Here is a 27,696-nt window from a genome sequence, read left to right on the forward strand (position 1 = left end):
AATGTAAATGGAACGTTGAGGAATAGTTGTTCAGAACCAGAACTGGTTACCAGGGTTACAGAAGACGCTAGCTTGGAATTTCAAACCAAACATTTTATGTATTTCAGCTCATCCTGAAGCTAAACTACAACGACGTGTTTGAAGAAGATATTGGACTATTTCAACCTCAAAGTGAGTATCTATGCATTGCATCTCTGAGACCTAGTTTGACGCCTTGTTTTTCCTCTGTTTTTAAACATACAAAAAACACGCACTACTTTAAGCCACCGTGTTGGAAGATAACCTCCATTTTATTTCCACATGCAGATATACCTAATTATTTAGCAGCAGCCTATTGTCTTCAGTGTAGTTGTCAATTCCTTGATCAATCTCAGGTGAAGAGAAGACTTTACTACAATGGCGTCATCAGCAGGTATCCCCAAGGATCTCTCCTAGCTGTATGAGAGGCTGATCTCCAAGCTGGCAGACAAAGTCTTCCGTGATGTCTGGAGCATCGCAGGCGTCGTCGTTGTTTCTCATCTGTACCGTCACCATAACTCTGAGCCTGGCTCTGAACAGCCAGCAAGAGACAGCAGAGTCCACATGAAAGTAGATCCAGCCTCGTCTAAAGAACCAGACAGTGACAGCCCCAAACCTCCAGTCAAAACAGAGGTAGGACCTGAAAATGATTCAGAGATAACACTCCTAGTAGAAGAATCTCTTCTGCAGAAAGCCCAGAAGTCGAACGTCAAAGTTGGGAGGGCGAGAACTCAGTCCAAAGACACCAAACCCCAGACCAGAAACTCATTCAAGAAACATGTTCTATTATTTACCGATTATGAATCCCCTGTTTCTGATATTATTACTTTTGTTATTGTGCTGATGAGGATGTAGATAAACTAAAATATGAAAAACCACAGGAAGATTTTCATTTTATTTTTCACAACATTGAAATGAAGTAACATGATAATGTACTGCAGCCCTACAAGTGGCATTGTTAATTTGTTGTATCTGAAAGAGGATGGTCATTCAGTCTTAACTTTGATGATCAGAGTCCTGGGGAGATCTGTTTTGATGATCAAAGTCCTAGGGATCTGTCGTCTGAGGACTGAGTGGATCGCAGACTGGTGTCTGATCACCTGTAATATGAAGAAGCAGGATCAACTCACCAGAATGCAGTTCTTTACCTTCAGCACAGGTTTAGATCACTTATTCGATATATTGAGCACCATCACTATCTTACCTTCCCCTTCTGTGCTTGTGACACTAGGTGTGTCTGACGTGGATGTGGCCCGCTCAACATGTTCTTGATGGCTCTCTGGACTTCCTGATTCAACATGTTCTTGATGGCTCTCTGGACTTCCTGATTCAACATGTTCTTGATGGCTCTCTGGACTTCCTGATTCAACATGTTCTTGATGGCTCTCTGGACTTCCTGATTCAACATGTTCTTGATGGCTCTCTGGACTTCCTGATTCAACATGTTCTTGATGGCTCTCTGGACTTCCTGATTCAACATGTTCTGTCATTTCTGCAGTTGTACAACCTGATTTGTCTGAAGCCATGAGATCTGCAAAACTATCCTGCTGTTTTCCTGAAAGAAAACATTTGACATGTTTACTGTTGAAAAGGTTGTTCCTTGTTTATCAGTCTTGACATGGTTCATGGAGCCAGATAGACCAGTGGGGATTCAACACTACACTGGCACCTAACAGCTCTCCTGTAGTGGCCCTGTTTTTCATGGTCCTTCTAGTCGGATAGATCTATACTGAAAGAAAATAGAAACGCTACATGCAACAATTTCAAAGATTTTGCTGAGTTACAATTCATATAAGGTAATCACTCAATTGAAATAAATAAATTAGGCCGTAATCTATGGATTTCACATGACTGGGCAGGGGCGCAGCCATTGGTGGGCCTGGGAGGGCATAGGCCCACCCACTTGGGAGCCAAGCCAACCCACTGGGGAGCCAGGCCCAGCCAATGGGGAGCCAAGCCAACCCACTGGGGAGCCAGGCCCAGCCAATGGGGAGCCAGGCCCAGCCAATGGGGAGCCAGGCCCAGCCAATGGGGAGCCAAGCCAACCCAATGGGGAGCCAGGCCCAGCCAATGGGGAGCCAAGCCAACCCACTGGGGAGCCAGGCCCAGCCAATGGGGAGCCAAGCCAACCCACTGGGGAGCCAGGCCCAGCCAATGGGGAGCCAAGCCAACCCACTGGGGAGCCAGGCCCAGCCAATCAGAATGAGTTTTTCCCCACAAAAGGGCTTTATTACAGACATAAATACTCATCCTCTGGCAAAGGAGAAATGCTCATTAACACTAACAGGGATGAACACATTTCTGCTAAAACAATTAAGAGAAATAAGCTTTTTGTGTGTATGGAACATTTCTGGGATCTTTTATTTCAGCTCATAAAACACGGGACCAACACTTTACATGTTGCGTTTTATATTTTTGTTCAGTGTAGTTACTGAACTGTGATTGGTTACCTAGCGGTGTGGGATCCATTTTCCCATTGCTGGTCAGGTCTCTGTCTGAGGTGATGTCACCAAACAGGAAGTGTATCTTCTCCTGGGCATGCTCCTGATTGGAGGAGCCGTGGAGGGCGTTGTGGAGGATGTCTGAGGCGAAGCGGGCCCTCAGGGACCCCGGGGCCGTCACCTTGGCCAGGACAGGGTCTGTGGGGCCCATCATGGACCTCCACTCCTCCACAGTATTTTCCTTGGTCAGCACCAGCAGCATGCAGGGGCCGCTACAGAGACAGGGAGAGAATGTGGGGTTTTAGATTCTTCATCTTCTTCATCTTCTTCCCTGAGCATTACTAACGGTTCCTGTTTAAAGAGGGTGGTGACAATTACAATTGAAGCACATGTTCAGATGATGCTGCATGAGACTGACAGCACAGGAAGCTTCTGACGTTACAGTCTCCATCTTTACCCAGAGCCATAGGCCTGCCCATCTCTCCCCAGAGCCATAGGCCTGCCCATCTCTAGGTCAGTCTTTACCCAGAGCCATAGGCCTGCCCATCTCTAGGTCTGTCTTTACCCAGAGCCATAGGCCTGCCCATCTCTACCCAGAGCCATAGGCCTGCCCATCTCTAGCCCTGTCTTTACCCAGAGCCATAGGCCTGCCCATCTCTAGGTCTGTCTCTGTCTTTACCCAGAGCCATAGGCCTGCCCATCTCTAGCCCTGTCTTTACCCAGAGCCATAGGCCTGCCCATCTCTAGGTCTGTCTTTACCCAGAGCCATAGGCCTGCCCATCTCTAGGTCTGTCTTTACCCAGAGCCATAGGCCTGCCCATCTCTAGCCCTGTCTTTACCCAGAGCCATAGGCCTGCCCATCTCTAGGTCTGTCTTTACCCAGAGCCATAGGCCTGCCCATCTCTAGGTCTGTCTTTACCCAGAGCCATAGGCCTGCCAATCTCTAGGTCTGTCTTTACCCAGAGCCATAGGCCTGCCCATCTCTAGCCCTGTCTTTACCCAGAGCCATAGGCCTGCCCATCTCTAGGTCTGTCTTTACCCAGAGCCATAGGCCTGCCCATCTCTAGCCCTGTCTTTACCCAGAGCCATAGGCCTGCCCATTTCTAGGTCTGTCTTTACCCAGAGCCATAGGCCTGCCCATCTCTAGGTCTGTCTTTACCCAGAGCCATAGGCCTGCCCATCTCTAGCCCTGTCTTTACCCAGAGCCATAGGCCTGCCCATCTCTAGGTCTGTCTTTACCCAGAGCCATAGGCCTGCCCATCTCTAGGTCTGTCTTTACCCAGAGCCATAGGCCTGCCCATCTCTAGCCCTGTCTTTAACCAGAGCCATAGGCCTGCCCATCTCTAGGTCTGTCTCTGTCTTTACCCAGAGCCATAGGCCTGCCCATCTCTAGGTCTGTCTCTGTCTTTACCCAGAGCCATAGGCCTGCCCATCTCTAGGTCTGTCTTTACCCAGAGCCATAGGCCTGCCCATCTCTAGGTCTGTCTCTGTCTTTACCCAGAGCCATAGGCCTGCCCATCTCTAGGTCTGTCTCTGTCTTTACCCAGAGCCATAGGCCTGCCCATCTCTAGGTCTGTCTCTGTCTTTACCCAGAGCCATAGGCCTGCCCATCTCTAGGTCTGTCTTTACCCAGAGCCATAGGCCTGCCCATCTCTAGGTCTGTCTCTGTCTTTACCCAGAGCCATAGGCCTGCCCATCTCTAGGTCTGTCTCCATCTTTACCCAGAGCCATAGGCCTGCCCATCTCTAGGTCTGTCTCTGTCTTTACCCAGAGCCATAGGCCTGCCCATCTCTAGGTCTGTCTCTGTCTTTACCCAGAGCCATAGGCCTGCCCATCTCTAGGTCTGTCTCTGTCTTTACCCAGAGCCATAGGCCTGCCCATCTCTAGGTCTGTCTCTGTCTTTACCCAGAGCCATAGGCCTGCCCATCTCTAGGTCTGTCTTTACCCAGAGCCATAGGCCTGCCCGTCTCTAGGTCTGTCTCTGTCTTTACCCAGAGCCATAGGCCTGCCCATCTCTAGGTCTGTCTCTGTCTTTACCCAGAGCCATAGGCCTGCCCATCTCTAGGTCTGTCTCTGTCTTTACCCAGAGCCATAGGCCTGCCCATCTCTAGGTCTGTCTTTACCCAGAGCCATAGGCCTGCCCATCTCTAGGTCTGTCTTTACCCAGAGCCATAGGCCTGCCCATCTCTAGGTCTGTCTTTACCCAGAGCCATAGGCCTGCCCATCTCTAGGTCTGTCTCTGTCTTTACCCAGAGCCATAGGCCTGCCCATCTCTAGGTCTGTCTCTGTCTTTACCCAGAGCCATAGGCCTGCCCATCTCTAGGTCTGTCTCTGTCTTTACCCAGAGCCATAGGCCTGCCCATCTCTAGGTCTGTCTTTACCCAGAGCCATAGGCCTGCCCATCTCTAGGTCTGTCTTTACCCAGAGCCATAGGCCTGCCCATCTCTAGGTCTGTCTTTACCCAGAGCCATAGGCCTGCCCATCTCTAGGTCTGTCTCTGTCTTTACCCAGAGCCATAGGCCTGCCCATCTCTAGGTCTGTCTCTGTCTTTACCCAGAGCCATAGGCCTGCCCATCTCTAGGTCTGTCTCCGTCTTTACCCAGAGCCATAGGCCTGCCCATCTCTAGGTCTGTCTCCATCTTTACCCAGAGCCATAGGCCTGCCCATCTCTAGGTCTGTCTCCATCTTTACCCAGAGCCATAGGCCTGCCCGTCTCTAGGTCTGTCTCTGTCTTTACCCAGAGCCATAGGCCTGCCCATCTCTAGGTCTGTCTCTGTCTTTACCCAGAGCCATAGGCCTGCCCATCTCTAGGTCTGTCTCTGTCTTTACCCAGAGCCATAGGCCTGCCCATCTCTAGGTCTGTCTCTGTCTTTACCCAGAGCCATAGGCCTGCCCATCTCTAGGTCTGTCTCTGTCTTTACCCAGAGCCATAGGCCTGCCCATCTCTAGGTCTGTCTTTACCCAGAGCCATAGGCCTGCCCATCTCTAGGTCTGTCTTTACCCAGAGCCATAGGCCTGCCCATCTCTAGGTCTGTCTTTACCCAGAGCCATAGGCCTGCCCATCTCTAGGTCTGTCTCTGTCTTTACCCAGAGCCATAGGCCTGCCCATCTCTAGGTCTGTCTCTGTCTTTACCCAGAGCCATAGGCCTGCCCATCTCTAGGTCTGTCTCTGTCTTTACCCAGAGCCATAGGCCTGCCCATCTCTAGGTCTGTCTCTGTCTTTACCCAGAGCCATAGGCCTGCCCATCTCTAGGTCTGTCTCCATCTTTACCCAGAGCCATAGGCCTGCCCATCTCTAGGTCTGTCTCCATCTTTACCCAGAGCCATAGGCCTGCCCATCTCTAGGTCTGTCTCTGTCTTTACCCAGAGCCATAGGCCTGCCCATCTCTAGGTCTGTCTCCATCTTTACCCAGAGCCATAGGCCTGCCCACCTCTAGGTCTGTCTCTGTCTTTACCCAGAGCCATAGGCCTGCCCATCTCTAGGTCTGTCTCTGTCTTTACCCAGAGCCATAGGCCTGCCCATCTCTAGGTCAGTCTCTGTCTTTACCCAGAGCCATAGGCCTGCCCATCTCTAGGTCTGTCTCTGTCTTTACCCAGAGCCATAGGCCTGCCCATCTCTAGGTCAGTCTCCGTCTTTACCCAGAGCCATAGGCCTGCCCATCTCTAGGTCTGTCTCTGTCTTTACCCAGAGCCATAGGCCTGCCCGTCTCTAGGTCTGTCTCTGTCTTTACCCAGAGCCATAGGCCTGCCCATCTCTAGGTCTGTCTCTGTCTTTACCCAGAGCCATAGGCCTGCCCATCTCTAGGTCTGTCTCTGTCTTTACCCAGAGCCATAGGCCTGCCCATCTCTAGGTCTGTCTCTGTCTTTACCCAGAGCCATAGGCCTGCCCATCTCTAGGTCTGTCTCTGTCTGCACCGTCTTTCTGTTTGCTGTGTAATTTGTATTTGTATTTATTATGGATCCCCAATCACAGTTCTACTCTTCCTGGGGTCCAGCAAAATTAAGGCAGTTCATACAATTTTAAAAACATTACAATACATTCACAGATTTCACAACACACTGTGTGCCCTCAGGCCCCTACTCCACTACCACATATCTACAGTACAAATTCCATGTGTACGTGTGTGTATAGTGTGTATGTTATCGTGTGTGTGTATGCATGTGTCTTTGTCTATGTTTGTGTTGCATCACAGTCCCCGCTTTTCCATAACGTGTATTTTTATCTTTTTTTTTTAAAATCTGATTTTACTGCTTGCATCAGTTACTTGATGTCGAATAGAGTTCCATGTAGTCATGGCTCTATGTAGTACTGTGCGCCTCCCATAGTCTGTTCTGGACTTGGGGACTGTGAAGAGACCTCTTGTGGCATGTCTTGTGGGGTATGCATGGGTGACCGAGCTGTACGCCAGTAATTCAAACAGACAGCTCAGTGCACCCAACATGTCAACACCTCTCATAAACACAAGTAGTGATGAAGTCAATATCTCCTCCACTTTGAGCCAGGAGAGATCGACATGCATATTATTAATGTTAGCACTCTGTGTACGTCCAAGGGCCAGCCATGCTGCCCTGTTCTGAGCCAATTGCAAAAGTCCTTTTTTGTGGCACCTGACCACATGACTGAACAGTAGTCCAGGTGCGACAAAACTAGGGCCTGTAGGACCTGCCTTGTTGATAGTGCTGTTAAGAAGGTAGAGTAGCGCTTTATTATGGACAGACTTCTCGCCATCTTAGCTACTGTTGTATCAATATGTTTTGACCATGACAGTTTACAATCCAGGGTTACTCCAAGCAGTTTAGTCACCTCAACTTGCTCAATTTCCACATTATTTATTACAAGATTTAGTTGAAGTTTAGGGTTTAGTGAATGATTTGTCCCAAATACAATGCTTTTAGTTTTGGAAATATTTGGGACTAACTTATTCCTTGCCACCCATTCTGAAACTAACTGCAACTCTTTGTTAAGTGTTGCAGTCATTTCAGTTGCTGTAGTAGCTGACGTGTATATTGTTGAGTCATCCACATACATAGACACTCTGGCTTTACTCAAAGCCAGTGGCATGTCATTAGTAAAGATTGAAAAAATTAAGGGGCCTAGACAGCTGCCCTGGGGAATTCCTGATTCTACCTGGATTATGTTGGAGAGGCTTCCATTAAAGAACACCCTCTGTGTTCTGTTAGACAGGTAACTCTTTATCCACATAATAGCAGGGGGTGTAAAGCCATAACACATACGTTTTTCCAGCAGCAGACTATGATCGATAATATCTAAATCCGCACTGAAGTCTAACAAAACAGCCCCCACAATCTTTTTATCATCAATTTCTCTCAGCCAATCATCAGTCATTTGTGTAAGTGCTGTGCTTGTTGAATGTCCTTCTCTATAAGCATGCTGAAAGTTTGTTGTCAATTTGTTTACTGTAAAATAGCATTGTATCTGGTCAAACACATTTTGACTATCATTCTTTATGTCATTTGTAATAAATCAATGGAGGAGCTCATCTGAGAGGAAGACATGTCTAAATTCTACATGTACAGTACTTTGGCTGAAGATCCTGGCTTGAGTTTGCATGAAGATTTGTGCTAAAAGGTCAACTGCAGCAGCTTTAGAAACAAGCCATGGTTGTGAGTGAGGTCAGCTTGGCTCCAGCACTAACCCAGAGCTGACCTCTAACCCAGAGCTGATCTCTAACCCAGAGCTGATCTCCAACCCAGAGCTGATCTCTAACCCAGAGCTGACCTCCACCTCTAACCCAGAGCTGACCTCTAACCCAGAGCTGATCTCTAACCCAGAGCTGACCTCCAACACTAACCCAGAGCTGACCTCTAACCCAGAGCTGACCTCCAACACTAACCCAGAGCTGACCTCTAACCCAGAGCTGACCTCTAACCCAGAGCTGACCTCCAACCCAGAGCTGATCTCTAACCCAGAGCTGACCTCCAACCCAGAGCTGACCTCTAACCCAGAGCTGATCTCTAACCCAGAGCTGACCTCTAACCCAGAGCTGATCTCTAACCCAGAGCTGACCTCCAACCCAGAGCTGATCTCTAACCCAGAGCTGACCTCCAACCCAGAGCTGATCTCTAACCCAGAGCTGACCTCTAACCCAGAGCTGACCTCCAACCCAGAGCTGATCTCTAACCCAGAGCTGACCTCCAACCCAGAGCTGACCTCCAACCAAGAGCCAGATATATAGGATTCTGTAGCTCTAGTATCTATCAGTACTAACCTGCACATGAAGTCAACCAGCTGTCTGTAGAAAGGTTTGTCTCTGTGCTCTCTGTAGAGCTCCTCAGCCATGTCTCTGGACAACACCGCCTCCTTCAGCTGGGAGATAGAGAAACCTGCAGCACGGATCTCCCCCAGGATCTCCTCTGAGAGGGGGAGGAAGGGAGGTTGAGTAGAGAGTACATGTGCTCACTTTATACCCTGCTGTACAACTGACTAAGGACCGGTTTGGATAACGGGTACATAGTTCATGAACTTACAGTATATTGTGTATTGATTGATTGACTGATTTAGAGAATGTACCTCTATGTTCGGCCATGGCATCAGGCTTAATGATGGCCAGAGTCTGCTGTTTAGGGAAGAAGAAGTGGATCTCCTCCTCTGCCTCCTCCCTGCTGGCACTGCCATGGAGCTGGTTCATCTGGTCCTCCTCACTGGCCACTATGAACTGGGCCCTGAGGCTGAGGGGACAGTGAGCGAGAACAGTGAGAGAGAACAGTGAGAGAGAACAGTGAGAGAGAACAGTGAGAGAGAACAGTGAGAGAGAACAGTGAGCGAGAACAGTGAGCGAGAACAGTGAGCGAGAACAGTGAGAGAGAACAGTGAGAGAGAACAGTGAGAGAGAACAGTGAGCGAGAACAGTGAGATAGAACAGTGAGAGAGAACAGTGAGAGAGAACAGTGAGAGAGAACAGTGAGCGAGAACAGTGAGCGAGAACAGTGAGCGAGAACAGTGAGAGAGAACAGTGAGAGAGAACAGTGAGAGAGAACAGTGAGAGAGAACAGTGAGCGAGAACAGTGAGATAGAACAGTGAGAGAGCACAGTGAGAGAGAACAGTCAGAGAGAACAGTGAGAGAGAACAGTGAGAGAGAACAGTCAGAGAGAACAGTGAGAGAGAACAGTGAGAGAGAACAGTGAGAGAGAACAGTGAGAGAGAACAGTGAGAGAGAACAGTGAGAGAGAACAGTGAGCGAGAACAGTGAGCGAGAACAGTGAGAGAGAACAGTGAGAGAGAACAGTGAGCGAGAACAGTGAGAGAGAACAGTGAGAGAGAACAGTGAGAGAGAACAGTGAGCGAGAACAGTGAGAGAGAACAGTGAGAGAGAACAGTGAGAGAGAACAGTGAGAGAGAACAGTGAGAGAGAACAGTGAGCGAGAACAGTGAGAGAGAACAGTGAGAGAGAACAGTGAGAGAGAACAGTGAGAGAGAACAGTGAGCGAGAACAGTGAGAGAGAACAGTGAGAGAGAACAGTGAGAGAGGCACTACAAAGGAGAGGGGACACAGGCAATGTTTTCAACACAGTATCACATTTAGGGAAACAAGGTTATAATGGCTGAAAAGTGTTTTCTTGTCCAGGGACATGTCTCAAATGGTACCCTGTTCCGTTCTGTAGACACTGAGTGTATAAAACATTCAGAACAGTTGCACCCTTCCCTTTCGCCCTCAGAACAGCCTCAATTCGTTGGGGCATGGACTCTACAAGGTGTCGAAAGTGCTGGCCCATGTTGACTCTAGGGCTGACCCCATTAGTCCACCTCTAAAGCTGACCCCATTAGTCGACCTCTAGGGCTGACCCCATTAGTCGACCTCTAGGGCTGACCCCATTAGTCGACCTCTAGGGCTGACCCCATTAGTCGACTGGTCGATTGTTTGGTCGATAGGCTGTTGGTAGACCAATATCTTTTTAGTTGAGCAGTGGCAAATATATTTAAAATGTTATGGCACATGAGACAGCTGTCTGATCCACGTCTGTCTTAGTAGACTAATAGATTATGGAGGAACACCAGTATCCCCAGTAGTAGTATATTTACTGTTAATTACCATCATTTATCATCTACAATGTTTGTTTTAAATTACTGTCATTTCTGTTTATGCATTGAATATATTATTATTATTAGTCTGACCGTTGTCATGGACACGTTGTTGGCAGAGCGCACAATCTAGGCTACACAGTTTTGGTTTATTTCATTATATTTACAAGTTCTCAACTGATTCATTGTCTTTTGTTTGGAGCGCTCCTTGTCAATCTTGAGTAAGGACACGCACCTGATTACGCATAGAAGTAGGCTACCTGGCCTGTGTGATAATGTAGGCTTATAAATGTGCCCAATTGAGGATCTGATACTATTTCTGATTGTCTTAACTCGCCATCACTGTGGAGCTTCTCAAAGTAATTTTTTCTTCACCTCAAACAGCAAGTAAACAAAGTCTGTTTTTACATCCATTGAGAATAATAGTTCCTTAGCGTAGCCTATTGGAAAAATCTTTCCAGGGCTTTCCCTTTCGATAACCAATCAGCATGAAAAGGGAAAATAATGTCACGCTCTGATCTAGTGGAAACGTCATAAAAAAGGCCTACCTGATTACTTCTTATCCTTGTGCAAATAGCCTACAGCTGTGTCTGTCTGTCCAGAGCTCACTGGCACAGGAAACTCTGAGGGCCCAGAATATGTTGTACAATGTTGCAAGGTTGCTAGCATGAGCTTGGGCCGGACAAAGGTAATAGTTTTAAGTTCCTTGCAGACAGGCCATGCGTAGCCAATGTGATTTACTTATAGGATATTCATTTTTTATCAGGATATTTTCTACCTGCAGGTTGCAATGTTTTTTATTTGTTGGATTTGTATCATTTTCATTTCTATGTAATTTTTATTAACCACGACATTGATTTTAAGATATGAAGACTTTATTATAAATTAAATTAAACTGTTCCACGAAAACGTGCATATGAAAATCATAATTGGCACGCAGATCAGTAGAAATGTTACGATAAATTGGCACTCCAAACGGAAAAGGTTTCCGACCGCTGGTGTAGCCTATTACCGGCAACTTCAGGAGCGTAACGGCCGAATCTGCAACGACCAGAAGCAGCGTGAGGAGGGTCGGGAGGAGGAGGGTCGGGAGGAGGAGGGTCGGGAGGAGGAGGGCCGGGAGGAGGAGGGTCGGGAGGAGGAGGAGGGCCGGGAGGAGGGGGGCCGGGAGGAGGAGGGTCGGGAGGAAGAGGGCCGGGAGGAGGAGGGTCGGGAGGAGGAGGGTCGGGAGGAGAGTCGGGAGGAGGGTCGTCGGGAGGAAGGGGGTCGGGAGGAGGAAGGCCGGGAGGAGGAGGGTCGGGAGGAGGGGGGTCGGGAGGAGGAGGGTCGGGAGGAGAGTCGGGAGGAGGGTCGTCGGGAGGAAGAGGGCCGGGAGGAGGAGGGCCGGGAGGAGGAGGGTCGGGAGGAGGAGGGTCGGGAACAGGTTTTTTTTCTTCTGGTTAGGCTATTTTGATCTCTGGCTCACTCTTTAGTAATTTGTGTGTCTTCATTTTTAATCGCAGTGCTTAAAAGCAATAGACAAGCTCAGTAGCGTACATACATTGCCTTGCAAAAGTATTCATCCCCCTTGGCGTTTTTCCTATTTTGTTGCATTACAACCTGTAATTGAAATTGATTTTTATTTGGATTTCATGTGATGGATATACACAAAATAGTCCAAATTGGTGAAGTGAAATGAAAAAAATAACTTGTTTCAAAAAATTCTACAAAATAAATAACGGAAAAGTGGTGCGTGCATATGTATTCACCCCCTTTGCTATGAAGCCCTTAAATAAGATCTGGTGCAACCAATTACCTTCAGAAGTCACATAATTAGTTAAATAAAGTTCACCTGTGTGCAATCTAAGTGTCACATGATCTCAGTATATATACACCTGTTCTGAAAGGCCCCAGAGTCTGCAACACCCATAAGCAAGGGTCACCACCAAGCAAGTGGCACCATGAAGACCAAGGAGCTCTCCAAACAGGTCAGGGACAAAGTTGTGGAGGAGTACAGATCAGGGTTGGGTTATAAAAAAAATATCCGAAACGTTGAACATCCCACGGAGCACCATTTTTTAAAAATCCATTATTAAAAAATGGAAATTATATTGCACCACAACAAACCTGCCAAGAGAGGGCCGCCCACCAAAACTCACGGACCAGGCAAGGAGGGCATTAATCAGAGAGGCAACAAAGAGACCAAAGATAATCCTGAAGGAGCTGCAAAGCTCTACAGCGGAGATTGGAGTATCTGTCCATAGGACCACTTTAAGCCGTACACTCCACAGAGCTGGGCTTTACGGAAGAGTGGCCAGAAAAAAGCCATTGCTTAAAGAAAGAAATAAGCAAACATGTTTGGTGTTCGCCAAAAGGCATGTGGGAGACTCCCCAAACATATGGAAGAAGGTACCCTGGTCAGATGAGACTAAAATTGAGCTTTTTGACAATCAAGGAAAATGCTATGTCTGGCGCAAACCCAATACCTCTCATCACCCCGAGAACACAATCCCCACAGTGAAGCATGGTGGTGGCAGCATCATGCTGTGGGATGTTTTTCATCGGCAGGGACTGGGAAACTGGTCAGAATTGAAGGAATTATGGATGGCGCTAAATACAGGGAAATTCTTGAGGGAAACCTGTTTCAGTCTTCCAGAGATTTGAGACTGGGACGGAGGTTCACCTTCCAGCAGGACGATGACCCTAAGCATACTGCTAAAGCAACACTCAAGTGGTTTAAGGGGAAACATTGAAATGTATTTGAATTGCCTAGTCAAAGCCCAGACCTCAATCCAATTGAGAATCTGTGGTATGACTTAAAGATTGCTGTACACCAGCGGAACCCATCCAACTTGAAGGAGCTGGAGCAGTTTTGCCTTGAAGAATGGGCAGAAATCCCAGTGGCTAAATGTGCCAAGCTTATAGAGACATACCCCAAGAGACTTGCAGCTGTAATTGCTGCAAAAGATGGCTCTACAAAGTATTGACTTTGGGGGGGTGAATAGTTATGCACGCTCAAATTGTCTGTTTTATTGTCTTATTTCTTGTTTGTTTCACCCAAAAAAATATTTAGCATCTTCAAAGTGGTAGGCTTGTTGTGTAAATCAAATGATACAAACCCCCAGAAAATCCAATTTAATTCCAGGTTGTAAGGCAACAAAATAGGAAAAATGCCAAGGGGGATGAATACTTTGGCAAGCCGCTGTATAGTTGATTTTATTCTAACATTTGGTGTGTCTAAATATGGAACAATACGTTTTAAAATTCAGACCAATTGGTCAAAAGAACAGACGACTCTCGGTCGACTAAGATTTATTTTAGTCCCTAGTTGACTCTGCGTTCCACAGGGATGCTGGCCCATGTTGACTCCATTGCTTCCCACAGTTGTGTCAAGTTTGCTGGATGTCCTTTGGGTGGTGGACCATTGTTGATACACGCTGGAAACTGTTGAGCGTGAAAAAAGGTATTGATACAAACCGGTGCGCCTGGCACCTACTACCAGACCCCTTTCAAAGGCACTTAAATATTTTGTCTTGCCCATTCACCCTCTGGAATGGCACACATACACAATCCATGTCTCAATTGTCTCAAGGCTTAAAAAATCCTTCTTTAAAACTGTCTCCTCCCCTTCATCTACACTGATTGAAGTGGTTTTAACAAGTGACATCAATAAGGGATCATAGCTTTCACCTGGATTCACCTGGTCAGTCTATGTCATGGAAAGAGCAGGTGTTCTTAATGTTTTGTCCACTCAGTGTACATGGTCCAGCACATTGATTCCTCTTGTGGGGCAGGACACATGTTGGGGATATTTTGGGAACATATGTTTTAAACATGCTTGGTTAAAGTCACCAGCGACAATAAAGACTGCTCTTAATGTACACTCAGTGTACATACACACTACTTACGACCAGAGTCCTATGGGACCAGAGTCCTACGGGACCAGAGTCCTACGGGACCAGAGTCATATGGGACCAGATGGGACCAGAGACCTATGGGACCAGATGGGACCAGAGACCTATGGGACCAGAGTCCTATGAGACCAGATCGGACCAGAGTCCTATGGGACCAGATGGGACCAGAGTCCTATGGGACCAGAGCCCTATGGTACCAGAGTCCTATGGGACCAGATGGGACCAGAGTCCTATGGTACCAGAGCCCTATGGGACCAGAGTCCTATGGGACCAGATGGGACCAGAGACCTATGGGACCAGAGTCCTATGGGACCAGAGTCCTATGGTACCAGAGCCATATGGTACCAGAGTCCTATGGGACCAGAGTCCTATGGTACCAGAGTCCTATGGGACCAGAGCCCTATGGGACCAGAGCCCTATGGGACCAGAGTCCTATGGTACCAGAGCCATATGGTACCAGAGTCCTATGGGACCAGAGCCCTATGGTACCAGAGCCCTATGGGACCAGAGCCCTATGGGACCAGATGGGACCAGAGACCTTTGGTACCAGAGTCCTATGGGACCAGAGCCATATGGTACCAGAGTCCTATAGGACCAGAGTCCTATGGTACCAGAGTCCTATGTTACCTAGTCAAAAGTAGTGCACTTTATAAGGGCTAGTGGTACCAGTGGGGTTGCTCCTCCCTGGCCCTGCTGACGTCTTTCGGACCCAGAAGTTGCCTCCAGTGGTCCACAGCTCCTGTCCTGGCCAGGGCCAGAGCCAACAGAGGACCACTGTAACAGAAAAACAGTCAACAGAGCCACACAGGACCACTGTAACAGACATGGGGGGAATAATAGACTAGGGGGAATAATAGACTAGGGGGAATAATAGACTAGGGGGAATAATAGACTAGGGGGAATAATAGACTAGGGGGGGAATAATAGACTAGGGGGAATAATAGACTAGGGGGAATAATAGACTAGGGGGGGAATAATAGACTAGGGGGGGAATAATAGACTAGGGGGAATAATAGACTAGGGGGGGAATAATAGACTAGGGGGGGAATAATAGACTAGGGGGAATAATAGACTATGGGGGGAATAATAGACTAGGGGGGGAATAATAGACTAGGGGGAATAATAGACTAGGGGGGGAATAATAGACTAGGGGGGGAATAATAGACTAGGGGGAATAATAGACTAGGGGGAATAATAGACTAGGGGGGGAATAATAGACTAGGGGGGGAATAATAGACTAGGGGGAATAATAGACTAGGGGGGGAATAATAGACTAGGGGGAATAATAGACTAGGGGGGGAATAATAGACTAGGGGGGGAATAATAGACTAGGGGGAATAATAGACTAGGGGGGGAATAATAGACTAGGGGGAATAATAGACCAGGGGGAATAATAGACTAGGGGGAATAATAGACTAGGGGGAATAATAGACTAGGGGGGGAATAATAGACTAGGGGGGGAATAATAGACTAGGGGGAATAATAGACTAGGGGGAATAATAGACTAGGGGGGATAATAGACTAGGGGGAATAATAGACTAGGGGGGGAATAATAGACTAGGGGGAATAATAGACTGGGGGGGAATAATAGACTAGGGGGGAATAATAGACTAGGGGGGGAATAATAGACTAGGGGGGGAATAATAGACTAGGGGGGAATAATAGACTGGGGGGGAATAATAGACTAGGGGGAATAATAGACTAGGGGGAATAATAGACTAGGGGGAATAATAGACTAGGGGGGGAATAATAGACTACGGGGAATAATAGACTAGGGGGGGAATAATAGACTAGGGGGAATAATAGACTAGGGGGAATAATAGACTAGGGGGAATAATAGACTAGGGGGAATAATAGACTAGGGGGAATAATAGACTAGGGGGGGAATAATAGACTAGGGGGAATAATAGACTAGGGGGAATAATAGACTAGGGGGGGAATAATAGACTAGGGGGGGAATAATAGACTAGGGGGAATAATAGACTAGGGGGAATAATAGACTAGGGGGGGAATAATAGACTAGGAGGAATAATAGACTAGGGGGGGAATAATAGACTAGGGGGAATAATAGACTAGGGGGAATAATAGACTAGGGGGGGAATAATAGACTAGGGGGAATAATAGACTAGGGGGAATAATAGACTAGGGGGGGACTAATAGACTAGGGGGAATAATAGACTAGGGGGGGAATAATAGACTAGGGGGGAATAATAGACTAGGGGGAATAATAGACTAGGGGGGGAATAATAGACTAGGGGGAATAATAGACTAGGGGGAATAATAGACTAGGGGGGGAATAATAGACTAGGGGGAATAATAGACTAGGGGGGGAATAATAGACTAGGGGGAATAATAGACTAGGGGGGGAATAATAGACTAGGGGGAATAATAGACTAGGGGGAATAATAGACTAGGGGGAATAATAGACTAGGGGGGGAATAATAGACTAGGGGGAATAATAGACTAGGGGGGGAATAATAGACTAGGGGGAATAATAGACTAGGGGGGGAATAATAGACTAGGGGGGGGATAATAGACTAGGGGGGGAATAATAGACTAGGGGGGGAATAATAGACTAGGGGGAATATTAGACTGGGGGGGGAATAATAGACTAGGGGGAATAATAGACTAGGGGGGGAATAATAGACTAGGGGGAATATTAGACTGGGGGGGGATAATAGGACCCTGAGTTTCGAGGTCACTGATTCTGTTTGAGTGCCCAGTTGGTAGTTGATTTGTGATCTTGCTTTGATATTGTAGTTCTCTAGTGTTTCATTTGTCAGATGGTTACCTGGTCATGTTGTGCAGTAGGACAGGGAAGTGTCAGATGGTTACCTGGTCATGTTGTGCAGTAGGACAGGGAAGTGTCAGATGGTTACCTGGTCATGTTGTGCAGTAGGACAGGGAAGCAGATGGTTACCTGGTCATGTTGTGCAGTAGGACAGGGAAGCAGATGGTTACCTGGTCATGTTGTGCAGTAGGACAGGGAAGTGTCAGATGGTTACCTGGTCATGTTGTGCAGTAGGACAGGGAAGTGTCAGATGGTTACCTGGTCATGTTGTGCAGTAGGACAGGGAAGTGTCAGATGGTTACCTGGTCATGTTGTGCAGTAGGACAGGGAAGTGTCAGATGGTTACCTGGTCATGTTGTGCAGTAGGACAGGGAAGTGTCAGATGGTTACCTGGTCATGTTGTGCAGTAGGACAGGGAAGTGTCAGATGGTTACCTGGTCATGTTGTGCAGTAGGACAGGGAAGTGTCAGATGGTTACCTGGTCATGTTGTGCAGTAGGACAGGGAAGTGTCAGATGGTTACCTGGTCATGTTGTGCAGTAGGACAGGGAAGTGTCAGATGGTTACCTGGTCATGTTGTGCAGTAGGACAGGGAAGTGTCAGATGGTTACCTGGTCATGTTGTGCAGTAGGACAGGGAAGTGTCAGATGGTTACCTGGTCATGTTGTGCAGTAGGACAGGGAAGTGTCAGATGGTTACCTGGTCATGTTGTGCAGTAGGACAGGGAAGTGTCAGATGGTTACCTGGTCATGTTGTGCAGTAGGACAGGGAAGTGTCAGATGGTTACCTGGTCATGTTGTGCAGTAGGACAGGGAAGTAGTCCTGGTCTACCTGTCGTCTGTAGAACCGTCTGGCCTGTTCCTCTGTTAACATCACCTCTTTCTGGAGAGACACAGTGAAGCCAGCCTCGTGGATACGAGACAAGATCTCATCTGGAAAACACAACAATACTGAAGCCAGCCTCATTGAGACCAGACCAGATCTCATCTGGAACACAATACTTTAGAAAAGGCAAACAAAAGTATGTTTAAATTTGCTTCAGGACTATTTCTGATATTTATTTGTTGAGGAATCGCTAATAAACGGTGTGAGGATGAAACGTTGAATATCTCAGAACGCGAATGACTTCTTCACTAAATACAGGCCTGGCCTGTGATGCTGATGTCCTGGTATTTGTATTTGTGTCCAGTAATTGGCAGGCCCCCACCTCTGCTCTCCCTGGCGAGGTCGGGCCGGATGATAGCCAGTGTCCTCTCCACTCGCCCTTCCTCCTCGTGCTGCTCTGCCCGGGAAGAGGTCCTGAAGCTGGGGAAGAAGAAGGCCAGCTCCCTGCTGGCCTGGTGGCTGTCGTCACTACCGTGGAGCGCGTTGAACAAGGTTTCACTGCCATACTGGGCACGTAGGCTAGGGGAGGGAGGAGGAGAGGGGGAGAGGGGAGAGGAAGGAGAAGGAGGGGGGGAGGGGAGACAGAGGAGGAGGGAGAGGAGGAGGGGAGACAGAGGGGAGAGGAAGGAGAAGGAGTGGGGGAGGGGAGACAGAGGAGGAGGGAGAGGAGGAGGGGAGACAGAGGGGAGAGGAAGGGAGGAGGAGGGGGGAGGGGAGACAGAGGAGGGGAGGAGGAGGAGGAGAGAGGGAGAGAAGAGGGGAATAGGAGGGCAGATGGTTACTCTGCTGGTGACCAGTGAGCATAGTGAGGAGAGAAACGTTACCTTGGGTGTGTCTGTTCTGTTGGAGCAACAATCTGTGTAGATACATTCAGTGAAGTGAATGTCCACACAGGCCTAAAACTAAGCACTTATGTGTTGTACACATATTAAAAGCCATCAAATGTTTGTAATGAATATTGAATTTATGTCCCTTTAATATTATGATCATTGAGCATTGTACCCTTGTGCTGTTTCTGGATTAGGAGTCTGTTTCTGGATTAGGAGTCTGTTTCTGGATTAGGAGTGTGTTTCTGGATTAGGAGTGTGTTTCAGGATTTGGAGTCTGTTTCTGTATTAGGAGTCTGTTTCTGCATTAGGACTGTTTCTGGATTAGGAGTCTGTTTCTGGATTAGGAGTCTGTTTCTGGATTAGGAGTCTGTTTCTGGATTAGGAGTGTTTCTGGATTAGGAGTCTGTTTCTGGATTAGGACTGTGTTTCTGGATTAGGAGTCTGTTTCTGGATTAGGAGTCTGTTTCTGGATTAGGAGTCTGTTTCTGGATTAGGAGTCTGTTTCTGGAATAGGAGTGTGTTTCTGGATTAGGACTGTGTTTCTGGATTAGGAGTGTGTTTCTGGATTAGGAGTCTGTTTCTGGATTAGGAGTCTGTTTCTGGATTAGGACTGTTTCTGGATTAGGAGTCTGTTTCTGGATTAGGACTGTTTCTGGATTAGGACTGTGTTTCTCATTTAGGAATCTGTTTCTGGATTAGGAGTATGTCATGTTTTTAACTGTACCTCTCAGGTTTATCCCTCCTGGCTTCCTCTATGTCTGCTGGACCAATGAACTCCCTCCATGCTGGCACCACATGACCTGACCCCTCACCCTGAGAGATCACCAGGACGTGGGAGGGGCCGCTGGACATGAACTGGATCAGGTCCTCAAAACAGGCCTGGGAATACACAGGTAATAGTGATGGGCATTCTGAATATTTTCAGGTGAGCCAGATCTTTTAGCTCTGTTCACCTAAAAGAGACGTTTGGCTCCCAAACTGCTCTTTGTTCAGTAGTGCTTAAAAATGAATGAAAAACCATGAAAAATAAATAGCAAATTTTTATTATAAAGCCAAAAAAAGTTTCCTATCATGATCTCAGATCGTGAAACGTGAGTTCAAATCTATTTTTTTACCTGACGAATGAAGAATACAAAAATAACACATTGCAAAAATGAGCAGAATGAGTCTCTCTCTCTCCTCACTACATTTACATCTATCCAGAGCGACTTACAGTTAGTGAGTGCATACATTACTTTATTTTTTTCATACTGGCCCCCCGTGGGAATCGTACCCACAACCTTAGCGTTGCAAACGCCATGCTCTACCAACTGAGCTACATCCCTGCCGGCCATTCCCTCCCCTACCCTGGACGACGCTGGGCCACTTGTGCGCCGCCCCATGGGTCTCCCGGTCGCGGCCGGCTATGACAGAGCCTGGATTCAAACTAGGATCTCTAGTGGCACAGCTAGCACTGCGATGCAGTGCCTTAGACCACTGCGCCACTCAGGACTACCTATGGTTCCTGCAGTGAGGAGTTATCATCTTCAGACAATGTTTTTTAAAATAATTTATTTACAGATAATCGTTTCCTGTAGCTCAAAAAGCAGTAATAGCAGTATGCAAATCAGGGTGCCAAATTAACATCTCTTTCACAGATGCGATTCGGTTCCAGACGTACACCAGAAAGATCTGTTCAAAAGGAGCTGTTAGTTTGCGAACGACCCATTACTAACGGGTAACACACAGGCAATGATGACTGAATCTTGAGTTAGGCTAAACATATAAAGCCAGGTTCCCGGACACAGATTAAGCCTAGTCCTAGCCTGGAAAGCATACTCAATGGTAAATTATAAAATGTAAATCTCCATTGAAATAACTTTTTAGTGTATGATTGGGCTTAATCTGGGGCTGGAAAACCAGCTCACAGTGTAATGTACACATGTTGTAGCTCTTCCTATGATTTACAACACATTTTCCACCTATTTCTAAATCTCTTAGCTATAATTGGCTACAGCCATGAACTGCTTGGTGAACGGAAACAGAACCCTTAGTCAGCATGTCTATTTGGGGCATGTTGTATGGAATACTGCATCTACGTGAGAGTGTGATGTCCAACAACATGCTTTGAGAAGGATGTGTATCCACTACTATCGGTGTGATGTTATGTGCTGCTGAGTGAATGTATGTTTGGCTGGGAGGCTGCCAAGATGGTGAATATGTGTACCTCTGTAGGAGCAGCACAGTATCTGTTTTTAACATAACATAACACTCTGACATCTTCAGCAGATTTAAACATTCTCCTCTTTGGTTCTCTGTACTGTACCTCTCCTGCTTTGTTCTGGTAGAAATCTACTGACCTCTCCTGCTTTGATCTGGTAGAAATCTACTGACCTCTCCTGCTTTGTTCTGGCAGAAATCTACTGACCTCTCCTGCTTTGTTCTGGCAGAAATCTACTGACCTCTCCTGCTTTGTTCTGGTAGAAATCTACTGACCTCTCCTGCTTTGTTCTGGTAGAAATCTACTGACCTCTCCTGCTTTGTTCTGGTAGAAATCTCGTGCTTCAGAGTCGCTCAGCGTTCTCTCCTCGTGGGCTAGGATCTCAAACCCGGCATCCTGAATCTTCATGATAATCTCACTAGCTTTGCCGTGACCCACAGCGTTTGGTTTGATGATGGCCACCGTGTATGATTTACTGGCTGGAACTACAGACAGAGAGTTCCTTGGCTGTAAAACACTGGTTAAAGTTGACAGAAAATGATTAAAAGGACCACATAAGGTGTATAAGTAGCTACAGTACCAAGTACATCTTCATCACTCTGATCCTCCTCCTCTTCCTCATCTATCAAACCGTCATCTTTCACCTGAACAACACAAAGCAGAGTGATTTTTTTAACTCTCAAGCAATCAGCATGTTTGAGTGTACCTTGCTGTTTGCAAGTGCATGTGTGTGTTTGTGTCTGTCTGTCTGTCACCACTCTGCGTTCCCCTCCCTCCTCCAGGACAGTCTTCTCCCTGGCCAGTTCCTCCAACACCATCCTCTGGAGAAGAGGTGCGTTAGCCCCCCGCAGCACACACACCATCTCACCCCCCTGAACCAGATACAGAGGTTAGGGTCATCATCCTCTGGAGGAGAGGATCATTAGCCCCCCACAGCACGAGAGAGAGAGAGTGAGAGTGAGAGTGAGAGAGAGAGAGAGAGAGAGAGAGAGAGAGAGAGAGAGAGAGAGAGAGAGAGAGAGAGAGAGAGAGAGAGAGAGAGAGAGAGAGAGAGACTTACCCCATAGAACAGGAAGGTGGGCTCACACTTCCCCCTGTACCTTTCTAGAGCATCAATACTGTCAGATTTTGCCTGCAAGGAAAACCAGTTCAATTTAAACAAAAGCCTTTTTAAATATAATGTTTTCAGAAATGTAATTCTAAATGTAATGATATTTGTCTGTTGTGTTCACCGTGGCAAAATGTAACAGGTCATCTCCCAGTTCATTTTTGATCTTCCTCAGTAAGCTGACAACAGCACGGCATGGACCACACCACTGCTGGTACACATCTACAACTGAAAGGGACAGAGACACAGGACAGGAGTCAGTACTATGTAGGCACATCCTGCAGTAACCAGCATGAACACATGGGGGCAGCAGCATGCAGTGGAAGTCAATCATACATTTCTCTTTGAATAACCGAGTAAGAGGAACGTTTTCATTGCAATAATGAAACAAACAAGTCACAACATACAGCCAGGGAGAAACGGCTACGTGTAAGTAAGTATATGCAAACAAAGCACATCATTCTTACCTGTTAACCCTTTAGTTGCAAGCATCTCATCCCATTGCTCTTGGTTTGCGACAGACGCCTGGAGAAAATAGTACCAAAAAAAGAACAGCAGTGTTAGCTAACGTTACATTCTGATCACAGATTGAGCGGCCCATCACTCCCACCTTGGATATCTGCTAAAAAGGTATGTTTGACCGACCGACCTGCAAGATTACTTCTTTCTTTTTGCCAGCCATCTTAATAATGTACTATCTGAGAACACTATTTGTAACAATAAATCTCCAAACGTTATTTGCAAGAAAAAAAAAAAAAAGTATTTAGAAGTGGAGTGAGAGTGTGTTTGGCTTCCAAACTATTGAACTAGCTAACTCTTGTTTGCCTTCTCGTTGCTAAGCAATGCTCTTCGTTGGGTATCCATTGATTTGCCACTGGGTGGCGCCAGAGCCTGCTATTTGCAGAAAGCTTTTGGTGTCTCCAGTGCGCTATTTATTTTTATTTTAGCTAGCTAGCCAAAATGACATTGCAAACGCCAATAACATTTGCATGCATCTACTGTTGTGCTAGGCTCTGTTCTGTCAAGGCTGACAGCTGTGTTGACATGACAACTGGGTCCGAATTCTGAACCCTTCGAATGGATCATGTGACAAAAGGGTTTGTTTTGATTGGCTGTTGCTTGCAACTAGTTGCACAAAGTTGAAACGTTTCAACTGGATGCAACCACTGTTACAGATGAGTTGCAGGGGGCAGTGATGCCAATTTAGCAATTTTGTTGCTAGATTTAGCAACTTTTCAGACTACCCTGGCAACTTTTTTTTTCAAACAGCACCTAGCAACAAATGTAGCTACTTTTAAAAATGTATTTGGAACTTTTAGCAACTTTTGAAAAGTGACTCAAACGCTAAAATGCATGCATTTTCCTTCTAAATGACACAAAAACAAATTTCTCTGTCACACACTCAGTCACAACACACGTGCCTGGCTGCAAAAGTGTATTGTGAGTGACGTCAGCAGCAGGCCAGCCAAGCAGCACAACAACCTGGAGAGCGCTGGAGAGAGATGCCTAGTGCACACATCATTATTTGAGTTAAGTTGCTTGTTCAATAAGATAGCATATATACCTTGTTATTAGCTTGTACCTATGATTGTTGATCAGTTAGGTAGCATGTTAACTAACTACCAATACACTGCTTAAAACTATAATTGTTCAGAATGTGTAGGTTTAATAGTTAATAAGAAAATAAATAAAATGTAATTGTTCTATAATGTGTAATTGTTCAATAATTCAATGTGTTGTGTTTATAAATAAAAATATCTGATCATATAAAATGTGTTGTGTTTATATTACTTTTACAAATAAAAATGTGTGATAATAAACAAACCCATCTAAACTAACAAATGTGAAATCATATTTGTCGCCGAGATGGCCAGTCAATTTGAGTAACGTTATTGTGTGTTCTACGTAATAACGCAGATTTACGTTATTACGCAATGACGTCATCACGCAATGACATCACAACGTCATTTAGCAACTTTAAGCAACAAATCGACCTGTCTTTAGCAACTCCCCTGAAAATGAGTTGGCAACACTGGCAGGGGGGGTGTTTCACGAAGGAACTCAACTTGCATGCAAGTCGCGTCGTGTAATGGCAACCTTAAACCGATGTCACACGAAGCAATCTGGAAGCAATTTATGTTGCTTGCCAGTATGAAAAATGTATGCACTCACTAACTGTAAGTCGCTTTGGATAAGAGCGTCTGCTAAATGACTAAAATGTAAATGTAATGTTGCATCTGGGTTGCCACGTTACAATTGCATGCAACTTAGTTGCATTGCATCGCTAGACATAGGGCAGTGTTTGTTTGAGGATTTCTTGTCAAATTATGCTACTTTGAAAATGATGTCGCTGGTGAAAATGTATTGGTCGCGAGTTACGGGTTTTTGGGCTATTTCAAAGTTGCACCGCGGCCTCCATGGCATTTCTCTTAAAAAATATATATTTCACTGTGACCTGTTGCTGACTGTCAAGCAGTGAGGCAGGCTGTTGATGAGTGAGTGAGTTGTGGGGAGGAGGACCGGAGGAGGACCGGAGGAGTGTGTGTGTGTTGAGATAGCACTACAGTTATTGGCTGAGTGACATGAGCGAGAGCAGCACGCGCACGCCATCTTGTTACCAGTTGCAGGTTGGCTATTTAACTTGTCATAATGGAGACACCTATTTTCAAACCTTGTTCCATAAAACATATTAATACGCTAGAACTGATGCACATCAATAAATAATGCAGACAAAGCACCGGAAAACGACTTTGGGCGCACTCGAGCGCATTACATAAATCCGCTCGGAAGAGGTTATAATGTTGACTGCTTAAAGAAAACGGTATCAAGCGAAGTGCTTTATGCATGCTCAGTTCTTGGGTCTCAGGGGCTGAATGTGGAATGTGCTAAATGTGGAGAGTTATACAAGGGCCTCTGTTGGCCATCAAGTAGCCTATTAATGTCTATGCCATCGTAGGCTACCATTTGATACAATTAATGTTGAAATGAAGATATCGCTGGAGTCATTGCAAATCAGTTTGTGCCACTTGTGTAGCCTACCTGGAGCTGGCAAACCAATTAAATAAATAGCCTGTAACTTCAGTGTATTGTTGTTGTAGCCTTGTGTTATTATGAATTAGATTGACAGTAGTCCGATTAGGCTACAGGTAAAACACATTCCAAAAAAATAAACACTGGCTGTTGTTGACAAGCATATTCAGTTCATATTTATTGTATTTATTTAACCTTTATTTAACCAGGTAAACCAGTTGAGAACAAGTTCTCATTTACAACTGCGACCTGGCCAAGATAAAGCAAAGCAGTGCGATAAAAACAACAACACAGAGTTACATATGGGGTAAAACAAAACATAAAGTCAAAAATACAACAGAAAATCTATATACAGTGTGTGCAAATGTAGCAAGTTATGGAGGTAAGGCAATAAATAGGCCATAGTGCAAAATAATTACAATTGAGTAGTAACACTGGAATGATAGATGTGCAAGAGATGATGTGAAAATAGAGATACTGGGGTGCAAATGAGCAAAATAAATAACAATATAGGGATGAGGTAGTTGGGTGGGCTATACATATTATTCATATTTAATTCAGTGATTGAAATGATGACCCCATTCTCAGTAGCCTATTCCAGCAGGCTATTGGGAAACACAAGCACTTCGAATTGCGAAATCGCCTCGCTATTCATGTTGAATAAATTAGTCTGTTAATTTGAATTTAAGCAAGCTGCTAAATCGTTCAGTTTACATAATGCCTCCATCTTGTCTAGGCTACTGTAGACTATATGAAATATGATGTAGGACTATCAGGAGCTATAGGCTACCTGCCTTTATCTAAGCAAACTATGGCAACATTTAGAGTCATAAACCCAGATTTGAGTCTGTAGCCTGTGTCTATTGAAATGACAAGTCAATCTCTTAAATGGACCATTTATAACGGTTTGCAGTCTTAACATCTGGCACATAATAACAGCACAATTGCCAGAAAATAGCCTAACATTAGTTTTTTATGTTCATCCAAGTGTTTCTTGCTCAGAGATTTCGAGATCCTCTGTTCAACTTTCATCACTCAAACTCTCCTGTCGGATTTATCTATAGTTATGCACAAAATATATTTATTTACAATTATAAATCTGGTTCGAGCCCTGAATGCTGATTGGCTGAAAGCCGTGGTATATCAGATCATATACCACGGGTATGACAAAATATAAAGCATGTTCTGTTCTAATTACGTTGGTAACCAGTTTTATAATAGCAATAAAGCACCCCGGGAGTTTGTGGTATATGGCCAATATACCACGGCTAACTGCTGTATCCAGGCACTCCCTGTTGCGTCGTGCATAAGAACAGCCCTTAGCCGTGGTATATTGGCCATATACCACACCCCCTTGTGTCTTATTGCTTAATCATAGCAGTCAAATGAGTTAAATCGACATCCATTGATGGACAATTATCTGGCGAATTATCCTTTCTCTTGCCACATATTCAAATTCCTTTATTATGTCATGTCATGTCAAAGCTTAGAATATTTATTATTTTGAGGAAACTGTTGATAACTGGATATGAGAAGGGAGAGTCGGCCAAGGATCGACTCAGACTAGGTGGTAAATTGTATGACAAGCGGCAGTTTATTCAGAGTAAAAATGTCTGGTACAAAACGTGCACGGTCTCGTTCTTTCAGCTCATAGGGAACCTCCAGAAAAAGCCCCAAAAAACAGTTCACATATGTTTTATACTATTTGTAAAGTAGGTTGAATCTAGCAGATCTGATCTTCTGGTTGGTCCATGCTGCTCGGGCGTCGTCCTCTGTGATTGGGTCTAGGAGATCTATACATTATAACTCAGGTCCTTTGTTCCGAATGTTTCAGCAGAGTAAAGATTTGGTGTGTGCGTTTAGTTATCTCTTATCTTGAGTGAGTCTGTGTGTGTGAGTGCATTTGTGGCAAGAGTGTGTGTGTTGGTCAAAGCTTGTCTTGGAAAAAGGAATTAGTTATAGCAATTTAATGGCAATAAGCTGTTTATAAAAATAGCATTTATTACAAAACCCAAATTTTGCTTCTAACGTCATTACAAGTTACTATGATATTCCTTCTTAATTGGCTCGATAACGTTATGGAAAAAGGTTTATTGTATAGATAAGGCAAATCCTCTCTTGCTGTAAACAAAAAAAATGGGGCTAGTTTTCAGGCCTTTTGGGCTGGTTTTGAGTGGTCATTGTGCTAGACATTTTTGCTTAAATTCACTCTGTTATTCTGCGTTCTGGCACACAGACGAGAGTGCTCTGAAATCAGAGTAGATAGCCAGAGTGAATTTACGAACTTGCCCATAGAAATCAAGCCTATTTTGTGCAACTGATTGTATGGAATGTCCGTTGTTCCGGTCAGAACTCCAACCAGTTGTCATGTCAACACAGCGGTCAGTGCTGCTGCAAACCGCTAAAGAAAATGGGGAAAATATAACAATTCTAGACATTATGGCTAGTCGTGGGTTATG

At 45.8% G+C, this 27,696-nt stretch overlaps 1 protein-coding gene across 1 annotated transcript; it reads right to left on the reverse strand.

Annotated features, from left to right (window-relative positions):
* Positions 1–405: 405 nt before the first annotated feature.
* LOC311116489 (thioredoxin domain-containing protein 6-like) lies at positions 406–22,732 on the reverse strand (the record flags this gene model as incomplete). Its single annotated transcript, XM_084191568.1, has 15 exons — positions 22,675–22,732; positions 22,332–22,435; positions 22,160–22,231; positions 21,855–21,971; positions 21,680–21,743; positions 21,409–21,578; positions 19,624–19,778; positions 18,392–18,588; positions 17,972–18,116; positions 15,061–15,168; positions 8,992–9,149; positions 8,690–8,834; positions 2,469–2,731; positions 1,261–1,573; positions 406–658 (listed from the first exon to the last, which is right to left on the reverse strand). The coding sequence occupies exons 1-15, from the start codon at positions 22,697–22,699 to the stop codon at positions 406–408; spliced, it is 2,289 nt and encodes a 762-aa protein (XP_084047694.1). The 5' UTR covers positions 22,700–22,732.
* Positions 22,733–27,696: the final 4,964 nt, after the last annotated feature.

The sequence above is a fragment of the Coregonus lavaretus genome, assembly GCF_964263955.1.
Source record: "Coregonus lavaretus genome assembly, contig: HAP1_SCAFFOLD_261, whole genome shotgun sequence".
In the NCBI taxonomy this organism is placed as follows: Eukaryota; Metazoa; Chordata; class Actinopteri; order Salmoniformes; family Salmonidae; genus Coregonus; species Coregonus lavaretus.